The following is an 11,870-nucleotide window of genomic DNA, read 5'->3' on the forward strand; positions in this document are numbered from 1 at the left end:
ACAGAACAAAAAGAAATAAGGATGGTTTAAGAGACCTTTAGGACAACATCAAGCATACTAACACTGACATTATAGTTGTCCCAGAAGGAGAAGACAGAAAGGGGCAGAGAACACATTTGAAGAGATAGTAGCTAAAAACTTCTCTAATCTGGGAGAGCAAACAGTCATTCAAGTCCAGGAAGCACAGAGAGTCCCATACAGGATTAAACCAAACAGGAACATACCAAGACACACTGTAATTAAAATGGCAAAAATTAAAGAGAGACTATTAAAAGCAGAAAGGGGGCGGGGGGAACACTTCCCTGGTAGTCCAGTGGTTAAGAATTGCCTTCCGATGCAAGGAACATGGGTTCAATCCCTAGTCGGGAAACTAGGGTCCCACATACCACAGGGCAACCAAGCCTGCGTGCCACAACTAGAGAGCCCAGGCACTGCAATGAGAGGGAAGCCTGCAGGCCACAGCAAAGACCCAGCACAGCCAAAAAAAAACCAAGAAGGGAAAAGTAAAAAGAAACAAATAGCATATGCAGGAACGCCCATACGTCTTTCAGCTGACTTTTCAGCAGAAACTCTGCAGACCAGAAGGGAGTGATAATAATACATGAAAACTAGGAGCTCCTGCTCCCGCGCCGGCGCTCCAGCTCCAACCGTGTGCCCTCTGCATGCAAGAACTACCCTTGGAAGCAAAGTTCCAAGCCCCACAAGTACCACAACCAAGCTGCCTTTGTGTTCATCCTTAAAAGAAGAAAGATGGCCAAGGAGAGGGGCCTAATAAGCCCCAGTGATTTTGCCCAGCTGCAGAAATACATGGAGTACTCCACCAAAAAGGTCAGTGATGTCCTGAAGCTCTTTGAGGATGGTGAAATGGCTGATTATCTCCAAGGAGATGCCACTGGATACGAGGGATTCTAGCAATTCCTGAAAATCTACCTGGAAGTGGATAATGTTCCAGATCACCTAAGCCAGGCACTGTTTCAGTCCTTCCAGACTGGCTACTACATGGAAGACACTGTAAGAGAAGATGTGGTGTGTCTCAGTGATGTCTCCTGCTACTTTTCTCTTCTGGAGGGTGGCCGGCCGGAAGACAAGATAGAGTTCACCTTCAAGTTGTATGACACGGACAGAAACGGGATCCTGGACAGCTCAGAAGTAGACAGGATCATCATACAGATGATGCGAATGGCGGAATACCTGGACTGGGATGTGTCTGAGCTGAGGCCGATTCTTCAACAGATGATGAAAGAGATTGACTATGATGGCAGCGGCTCTGTCTCCCTGGCTGAGTGGCTGCGGGCCGGGGCCACCACCGTGCCCCTGCTCGTGCTGCTGGGCCTGGAGATGACCCTGAAGGACAATGGGCAGCACATGTGGAGACCCAAGAGATTCCCGCGACCAATCTACCGCAACCTGTGCGAGTCGAGCATCGGTCTAGGCAAACAGGGGCTGAGCTGTAACCTCTGTAAATACGTCGTTCATGACCGGTGCACCATGAAGGCCCTGCCCTGTGAAGTCAGCACGTACGCCAAGTCTCGGAAGGACATTGGGGTCCAGTCACACGTGTGGGTGCGAGGAGGCTGTGAATCTGGCCGCTGCGACCGCTGTCACAAGATCCGGATCTACCATAGTCTGGTTGGCCTGCATTGTGTGTGGTGCCACCTAGAGATCCATGATGACTGCCTTCCAGCCATGGGCCATGAGTGTGACTGTGGGCTGCTCCGAGATCACATCCTGCCTCCGTCTTACATCTACCCCAGCGTCCTGGCCTCTGGACAGGAGCGTAAAACTAGCAAAATAAGCCAGAAGACTGTGGATGATTTAAGTTTGAGCACTTCTGAGGCTCCGCGGATTGATCCTGTTTCTAACACCCACCCAGTTCTGGTCTTTGTGAACCCCAAGAGTGGCAGGAAGCAGGGCAAGAGGGTGCTTTGGAAATTCCAGTATCTGCTGAACCCTCGACAGGTGTTCAACCTCCTAAAGGATGGTCCTGAGCCAGGACTCAGATTCTTCAGAGATGTTCCTGATTACAGGATTTTGGTGTGCGGCGGGGATGGCACAGTAGGCTGGATTCTAGAGTCCATTGACAAAGCCAACTTGCCTTTTGTGCCTCCTGTTGCCGTGTTGCCCCTGGGCACTGGAAATGATCTGGCTCGTTGCCTAAGGTGGGGAGGAGGGTATGAGGGACAGAATCTGGGGAAGATCCTCAAGGATTTAGAGATGAGTAAGGTGGTACATATGGATCGATGGTCTGTGGAGGTGATACCCCAACAAACTGAAGAAAAGAGTGACCCAGTCCCCTTTCAAATCATCAATAACTACTTCTCCATCGGTGTGGATGCCTCTATTGCTCACCGATTCAACATCATGCGAGAGAAGTATCCTGAGAAGTTCAACAGCAGAATGAAGAACAAGCTATGGTACTTCGAATTTGCCACTTCTGAATCCATCTTCTCAACATGCAAAAAGCTGGAGGAATCTTTGACCGTTGAGATCTGTGGGAAACCACTGGACCTGAGCAGCCTGTCCCTAGAAGGCATCGCAGTGCTGAACATCCCAAGCACACACGGCGGTTCCAATCTCTGGGGTGACACCAAGAGGCCACACGGCGACGTCCACGGGATCAAGCAGGCCTTGGGTGTTACTGCCAAAGTCATCACCGACCCCGACATCCTGAAGACCTGCGTGCCGGACCTAAGTGACAAGTGGCTGGAAGTAGTGGGGCTAGAGGGTGCAATTGAGATAGGCCAGATCTATACCAAGCTCAAGAATGCTGGACATCGGCTGGCCAAGTGCCCTGAGATCTTCCACACCACAAAAACCCTCCCCATGCAAATTGACAGAGAACCCTGGATGCAGACACCTTGTACAATCAAGATCACTCACAGGAACCAGATGCCCATGCTCGTGGGCCCACCTCCTCGCTCCTCCAATTTCTTTGGCTTCTTGTGCTGATGGGGACATCTCAGCCTCCAAGCCAGCTGTGAAGCTCCTTGTCCCTGGACTGTCCTACCCAGGCTCTGTAAATTGCTGCCACACCCTCCTGCCAGCTCAGGGCGGTGTTCCTCCACCCTCACAGTATTTATTATCCTGCACCACATCCACTACCCCCCATACACACACACACACACACACACACACACACACACACTACATTGAAAGTGCCTCATCTGAATAAAATGAACTTTTTTTCCCACTGGGATATCTGTTAAAAAAAAAAAAAAAGAAAACTAATGAGAGGGGAAATCCTGCAACCAAGAATACTGTACCCAGCAAGGCTCTCATTCAGATTTTATGCAGAGATCAAAAGCAAGAGTTCAGCACCAGCAAACTAGCTTTACAAGACATGTTAAAGGAACTCTAAGTGAAAAAGAAAAGGCCACAAACAGAAACATGAAAATTACAAAACGAAAAAGCTCACCAGTAAAGGCAAATATATAACAAAGGTAGGAAATCATCCACACACAAAGTTGGTAGGAAAGCTAAAAGAAAAAAGTGGTAGAATCATCTATATCCACAATGGAAAGTTAAGAGTTACACAAAACATTTAGATATAAAATATGTCAAAAACAGTCATTGTGATAGGATGAGAGTCCAAACCAGGGTTGTTAAAATGTATTTGAAATTAAGCGATCAGCAACTTAAAACAATCACATATATATAAAGGTTACTGTATATAAACCTCCCAGTAACTACAAACCAAAAATCTGTAACAGATATGCACAAAAAAAGAAAAAAAAATGAAATTTTGCCATTTGCAGCAACATGTACATGCTTTGGTATTATGCTGAGTGAAAAAGGTCAGACAGAGAAAGGCAAGTACTGTATGACATTACTTACTTGTGGAATTTAAAAAATGAAACAAACTAGTGAATATAACAAAAAACCAGACTTACAGATATGAAAAATGAAGTGGTTACCAGTTGGGGGAGGAAAGAGGGAGTGGCAAAATAGAGGTAAGGGATTAAGATGAACAACTAAAAATTAGCTACAAGGACTTCTTGTACAGCACAGGGAATATAGCCACAACCTAGTAATGGGGACAGCTGCGACGGAGGTTCTATGTCAGGATGCTCTGAGCATACACACAGAAAGGGCATTAACTGACTCAGTCTCAGGGGGTGGCGTGAGATGGGTGCAGTCTGCCTGAAACCTGAAAGTTAAGCAGAAAATAACTGAAAGGATGGAGAGGAGGTTATGTTCCAGCAGAGGCTACTTCCTCAGGGTAACCTGTTAAGAGAGGTGGAGCTGAGAACATAAGCAGGGTCAGCTCCATCAGGGCCATCAACTGTGACATATGGACTGCTTTCCAAAGCAATGGAAAACTACTGAGGAATTTTAAGCAGGGATATGATCAGATTTGTACATGAGAAAAACCACTGGCTACAATGAGAATGAACTGAAGGGAATGACTTGAGTCTAGAGGCAGGGTGGGCCAGTTAGGAGGGGAGAAATAGACTCCACTTCTTGACAGAAGGTGCTACCTCCTTGCAAAGGTGTGGGCACCAGAAGGGAACAACGTGATCTCCAACAATAACTCATTGTGTGTCAGGCCCCTTGCTGGCTAAAACAGAAGTCAAAGGATGGAGGAAGGGATGAACAATTCTTGCAGGGAGACTCCATGAGCATGGCTTCATGGAAGAGGACATTAGAGCTGGGCTAAAAAGAACAATGTTGGCTTAAAACACTAAGATCATGGCATCTGGCCCCATCACTTTATGCCAAATAGAAGGGGAAAAAGTGGAAACAGTGACAGATTTTATTTTCTTGGGCTCCAAAATCACTACTGACAGCAACTGCAGGCATGAAATTAAAAGATGCTTGCTGCTTGGAAGGAAAGCTATGAAAAACCTAGGCAATGTATTAAAAAGCAGAGACATCACTTTGCCAACATAGATCCATATAGTCAGTTATGGTTTTTCCAGTAGTCATGTACAGATATGAGAGTTGGACCATAAAGAAGGCATGGATGCTTTCAAATTGTGATGCTGGAGAAGACTCTTGAGGAGTCCTTTAGACTGCAAGGAGATCAAACCTAAAGTCAATCCTAAAGGAAATCAACCCTGAATATTTACTGGAAGGACTGAAGCTGAAACTAAAGCTCCAATACTTTTGCCACCTGATGCGAAAAGCCGACTCACTGGAAAAGACCCTGATGCTGGAAAAGGCTGAAGGCAAAAGGAGAACGGGGTGGCAGAGGGTGAGATAATTAAATAGCATCACCAACTCAATGGACATGAATTTGAGCAAACTCCAGGAAATAGTGGAAGACAGGGGACCTTGGCATGCTGCAGTCCATGGGGTCACAACTTAGCGACTGAACAGCAACAACAACAAAAAGAACAAGGAAGAATTTGGCAGAGAATGTGTTGGAGCCAAGGGCATTCCAATGATGGAGGATAGCATATACAAAGTTCAGAGCCACAGTAAAGATCAGACATGTCTGAGACAAATGGGAGGCTTAGTGGGGCTGAAGCATGAGGAGTGAGGTAAGGAGGTGAGGGGCTGTGAATGTGAATTCTCTCTTTTTTTTCCTGCCTAACAACTTGGTATTGCACAAGCAGTGTGATATCAACAAAGGAAAAAAAGAAAAAGAAATAAACATTTTCTTAAACCCCACCCTCCCGGCTCCCTAACACAAGTGTGTTTATTTTCTCCTATTCCCTTTCAGGGCCTATCTACACAAAGACATGTTTTTATATGGCTATAATCCTAGCACAGAGTTAACCTTATATTTAACTGTTTTTCACATACTATTATAGAGGAATAGCAAATAGCAAACGTAGAGGGTGTTTGGTCATAGCAAACACCCTCTTTCAACAACACAAGACTCTACACGTGGACATCACGAGATGTTCAACACCAAAATCAGATTAATTATATTCTTTGCAGCCAAAGACGGAGAAGCTCTATACAGTCAGCAAAAACAAGACCGGGAGCTGACTGTGGCTCAGATCATGAGCCTCATGATCCTCATGAGCCTCAGATCATCCTTATTGCCAAATTCATACTTAATTGAAGAAACTAGGGAAAACCACCTAGACCATTCAGATATGACCTAAATCAAATCCGTTATGATTATACAGTGGAAGTGAGAAATAAATGTAAGGGACTAGATCTGATAGACAGAGTGCCTGATGAACTATGGACAGAGGTTCGTGACATTGACCAGGAGACAGAGATAAGACCATCCCCAAGAAAAAGAAATGCAAAAAAGCAAAATGGCTGTCTGAGGAGGCCTTACAAATAGCTGTGAAAAGAAGGGAAGCGAAAAGCAAAGGAAAAAAGGACAGATACACCCATTTGAATGCAGAGTTCCAAATAGCAAGAAGAGATAAGAAAGCCTTACTCAGCGATCAGTGCAAAGAAATAGAGGAAAACAACAGAATGGGAAAGACTAGAGATCTCTTCAAGAAAATTAGAGATACCAAGGGAACATTTCATGCAAAGATGGACTCAATAAAGGACAGAAATGGTAGGGACCTAACAGAAGCAGAAGATACTAAGAAGAGGTGGGAAGAATACACAGAAGAACTGTACAAAACAGATCTTCATGACCCAGATAATCACAATGGTGTGATCACTCAACTAGAGCCAGATATCCTGGAACGGGAAGTCAAGTGGGCCTTAGGAAGCATCACTACGAACAAAGCTAGTGGATATGATGGAATTCCAGTTGAGCTATTTCAAATCCTGAAAGATGATGCTGTGAAAGTGCTGCACTTAATATGCCAGCAAATTTGGAAAACTTGGCAGTGGCCATAGGACTGGAAAAGGTCACTCACTGTTCATTCCAATCCCTGAGAAAGGCAATGCCAAAGAATGCTCAAACTACCGCACAATTGCACTCATCTCACATACTAGTAAAGTAATGCTCAAAATTATCCAAGCCAGGCTTCAGCAATACATAAACCGTGAACTTCCAGATGTTCAAGCTGGTTTTAGAAAAGGCAGAGGAACCAGAGATCAAATTGCCAACATCCACTGGATCATCAAAAAAGCAAGAGAGTTCCAGAAAAACATCTATTTCTGCTTTCTTGACTATGCCAAAGCCTTTGACTGTGTGGATCACAATAAACTGTGTAAAATTCTGAAAGAGATGGGAATACCAGACCACCTGACCTGCCTCTTGAGAGACCTGTATGCAGGTCAGGAAGCAACAGTTAGAACTGGACATGGAACAACAGACTGGTTCCAAATGAGAAAAGGAGTACGTCAAGGCTGTATATTGTCACCCTGCTTATTTAACTTACATGCAGAGTACATCATGAGAAATGCTGGGCTGGAAGAAGCACAAGCTGGAATCAAGATTGCTGGGAGAAATATCAATAACCTCAGATATGCAGATGACACTACCCTTATGGCAGAAAGCGAAGAAGAACTAAAGAGCCTCTTGATGAAAGTGAAAGAGGAGAGTGAAAAAGTTGGCTTAAAGCTTAACATTCAGAAAACTAAGATCATGGCATCTGGTCCCATCACTTCATGGGAAATAGATGGGGAAACAGTGGAAACAGTGGCTGACTTTATTTTTCTGGGCTCCAAAAATCACTGAAGATGGTGACTGCAGCCATGATATTAAAAGACACTTACTCCTTGGAAGCAAAGTTATGACCAACCTAGACAGCATATTAAAAAGCAGAGACATTACTTTGCCAACAAAGGTCCGTCTAGTCAAGGCTATGGTTTTTCCAGTAACCATGTATGGATGTGAGCGTTGGCCTATAAAGAAAGCTGAGCGCCGAAGAATTGATACTTTTGAACTGTGGTGTTGGAGAAGACTCTTGAGAGTCCCTTGGACTGCAAGGAGATCCAACCAGTCCATCCTAAAGGAGATCAGTCCTGGGTGTTCATTGGAAGGACTGATGTTTAAGCTGAAACTCCAATACTTTGGCCACCTGATGCGAAGAGCTGACTCATTTGAAAAGACCCTGATGCTGGGAAAGATTGAAGGTAGGAGGAGAAGGGGATGACAGAGGATGAGATGGTTGGATGGCATCTGACTCAATGGACATAAGTTTGGTTAAACTCCGGGAGTTGGTGATGTACAGGGAGGCCTGGCGTGCTGTGGTACATGGGGTCGCAGAGAGTCGGATACGACTGAGCGACTGAACTGAACTGAACTGAACTGAACTTAATATCATAAGCACCAAATGTGATTCTTCTTATTCAGTGGCCCTGTCTTTATAATGGAAGACTCCCAGAAAGAAAATATACTTGTAACCAACTCCGCTCAAGCACTCCTGTGAATTCTGTTCTCTTCTAGAGGCTCCCTCACGTCTTTGTGCATCCAGCCCCAGCTGTGACTCCTGCAACACCCCAAACTCCCTCCCTTTCAGCACCTACCCCTTCTCTCATGTCTACCTCCTCCAATCCTGGCTCCCATTCCTTTTTGTCAGTTATTCTGTCTCATGAAGATAATTTGATAGGAACCACGAGATTTAGAAAATATGTTTGAGGTGGTCTAAAATAAAACATAAACTAGGGACTTTCCTGGTGGTCCAGTGACTGAGACCCCATGCTCCCAATATGTGGGGCCTGGGTTTGATCCCTGGTCAGTGAACTAGGTCCCACATGCCACATCTAAGAGTTCACATTCTGCAACTAAAGATCCCACATGTCACAGCTGAAGATCAAAGATCACGTGTGATGCAACTAAGACCTCCAACTCTGCAACCCCATGGACTATACAATCCATGGAATTCTCCAGGCCAGAATACTGGAGTAGGCAGCCGTTCCCTTCTCCAGGGGATCTTCCCAACCCAGGGATCAAACCCAGGTCTCTTGAATTGCAGGCAGATTCTTTACCAGCTGAGCCACCAGGGAAGCCAACCAAGACCCAGCTTGAAAAACACCCAAAAGCTAATAAAACCCACAGTGAGATACCACTTCACATTCACCACAATGGCTATGATCACCATAGATGAAAACAAGTGTTGGTGAGGGTGTGGAGGACCTGGAACAGTCACACTCAACTGGTGGGAATGTAAGTGGTGCAGCTACTTTGAAAATATCCAGGCAGTTCCTTAAATGAGTCAACACAGACTTACTACACAACCCAGCAATTCCACTCCTAGGGATACACCCTAGAAGGAATGAAAACATATGTCAACACAAAGATTTCTACACAAATGTCCATGTCAGCATTATTCATAGTAGCCAAAAAGGAGAAACAATTCAAATTACTATCAACTGATCAATGAATAAACAAAATGTGATCTATCCATATACCGGAACAGTCTTCAGCAATAAAAAGAAACTAAACACTGTCACAGTCTAGAACATGGATAAATCTTGAAAACGTTATACTAAGCAAAATGGCACATATTATATGATTCCATTCATATAAAATGTCCAGAATAGGACCATCTACAGAGACAGAAAGTGAAGTTTTGTCTAGGATTTGGGGGAAGTTAGGAGGTTGAGGGGAAAAGGGGAGAGATTGCTAATCAGTACAGCCTTTCTACTGGAGATGAAAATATTCTAAAATTGATTGTGGTGACAGCTGCACACTGTGAATGTGCTAAACATCATAGAATGATGAACTCTAAGTGAGATGAAAAGATAGACATGGCGTGAAAAGTCTATCTTAATAAAGCTATTTTTTAAAAATATAATCTATATAGTATCTATGAAACTGGGGATCCTGGCGGCAACTCAAGGAGTAGCAGGTAACTTCCAGAGAGGCAGGTGTGGCTGTGGAGATATGCCATACTTGTTTAGGAGTCATGGAAAAGAGCCACCTGTTTGGAGCCTGCTGATTTCCCAAAGCATCATGGGAAACTCCACATGGGAGCTGCTTTAGGGTCACGAGCAGCAGGGGTTAATTTAACAAAATTCATCCTCCTGAATTGGGAGGCCAGCTAATTTAAGACCTAATTACCAAGAGACTAGACAAACATATATATAAGAAAAGGAGCTCTGGACAAGGAATCAATAGAGTTATCCTGATCCTACACCTCATGGCATCCAGTCCCATCACTTCATGGCAAATAGATGGGGAAACAGTGGAAATAGTGGCTGACTTTATTTTTGGGGCTCCAAAATCACTACAGATGGTGACTGCAGCCATGAAATTAAGACACTTACTCCTTGGAAGGAAAGTTATGACCAACCTAGACAGCATATTAAAAAGCAGAGATATTACTTTGTCAACAAAGGTCCATCTAGTCAAAGCTATGGTTTTTCCAGTAACCATGTATGGATGTGAGAGTTGGCCTATAAAAGAAAGCTGAGCGCCGAAGAATTGATGCTTTTGAACTGTGGTGTTGGACAAGGCTTGAAAGTCCCTTGGACTGCAAGGAGATCCAACTAGTCCATCCTAAAGGAGATCAGTCCTGGGTGTTCATTGGAAGGACTGATGTTTAAGCTGAAACTCCAGTACTTTGGCCACCTGATGCGAAGAGCTGACTCATTTGAAAAGACCCTGATGCTGGGAAATATTGAAGGTAGGAGAAGAAGGGGACAACAGAGGATGAGATGGTTGGATGGCATCACCAACTCAATGGACATGAGTTTGGGTAAACTCTGGGAGTTAGTGATGGACAGGGAGGCCTGGCGTGCTGTGGTTCATGGGGTCGCAAAGAGTTGGACACGACTGAGCAACTGAACTGAACTGAACCTATCCATCTTCTGTGTGGAAGATGAGGATAACTTCTATTTCAAAGTTGAGGGGATCAAACAAAGCAGCTGATGCTTTACAAGTAGTTGGGTTCTGTACAAATATGCAAGATGTGTGTGTGAGCCCCAACTGGACTGAGACTTAATAATTGTTTATGCCATTCTACTCACCCCATAGACTCCTTCACAGTGTGAACCCAAGACCAGAGGGAGGGTTGGGGAAAGTTGTAAATAGGAATGCTGAACACTGAGACAGGCCGGCAGGCACAGCCCCCTTAAGGAACTGCCTGCACCCAAGGTGTACTGCCCAAGGGTACATTCACCTGATATAAGCATGAAATATATACTTTTTCATCAAGCTTGAACTGATGCTTTGGTCTTAAGAGCTCCTGCTATGGGGAACTTGCTATTCAACAGAGGTGAGTATTTCACTAAGGAATCCAACACTGGCAGCAGAGACATCACAGAGCAAGAGAGTAGAGACTCAGCTCCAACTGTGCGCCGGGTGCTTTATCTATGTTGTTACAGCTGATTCTTATAACATCCCCATGCTACAGGAATTATCCCCATTTTACAAAAGGAACTCACAGACCAGAAAGACAAAAGAACTTGTCTATAGTCACAAAGTAAGGACATGATGGAACCAAGATACCAAGTTCAGATACTCCTGATCATGTTTGCTGAATGAAAGCAGCATATGTTTATGTGCGCTGGCCGCCCCCAAATGCCTCTCTCCAATCAAATCATGGAGTACAGAGGACCTGGGATCCAAACGGTTACTGAGCAAAGGACAGACAGTGTTGGCTAAGAAAACAGGCAGATGTGTTGATATGAACTGTAAGGAGGATTAATGAGATAATGCATTGGAAGAACTTTGTGACTGGCTCATTATCAGAGTTCAAATTTCAGCTGTCCAGTAACTCACTGGGCAAGCCACTGGAAACGCAGGTAAAATTAAACACAAACAAAAAACCCTTCCTTTTCAAAATCAAAAGAATACTCTTCCTTTTCACATTATAGCAGTAGTTTAAACAATACATTGCTAGAGCAGTGATGTTCTAACAATAAATTCTGTGTTCACTTCACTCAGTGGAGAGATTTCTAGTGCACAATGTACAGAGCATAATCAGCACACAAGATTCAACTGGTAAAAATAAATACACACACATTCTTAATCTTCATTTGGCTGGAAGAAGTGTGAAATAGAACTTCCTAAATCCAAGGGTATAACCCCTTTATTGCAGCAGGACTATCAGAAT

General features: G+C 44.3%; 1 protein-coding gene across 1 annotated transcript; it reads left to right on the forward strand.

The window, feature by feature from the left end:
• Positions 1 to 674: 674 nt before the first annotated feature.
• On the forward strand, positions 675 to 3,078 carry LOC133041334 (diacylglycerol kinase alpha-like). The gene has a single exon (XM_061121860.1). The coding sequence runs from the start codon at positions 1,000 to 1,002 to the stop codon at positions 2,947 to 2,949; it is 1,950 nt and encodes a 649-aa protein (XP_060977843.1). The 5' UTR covers positions 675 to 999; the 3' UTR covers positions 2,950 to 3,078.
• Positions 3,079 to 11,870: the final 8,792 nt, after the last annotated feature.

The sequence above is a fragment of the Dama dama genome, chromosome 20, assembly GCF_033118175.1.
Source record: "Dama dama isolate Ldn47 chromosome 20, ASM3311817v1, whole genome shotgun sequence".
In the NCBI taxonomy this organism is placed as follows: Eukaryota; Metazoa; Chordata; class Mammalia; order Artiodactyla; family Cervidae; genus Dama; species Dama dama.

Excerpts from the sequence above, each read along its gene's own strand:
- LOC133041334 (XM_061121860.1), top strand. The coding sequence starts at position 1,000 with ATGGAAGACACTGTAAGAGAAGATGTGGTGTGTCTCAGTGATGTCTCC.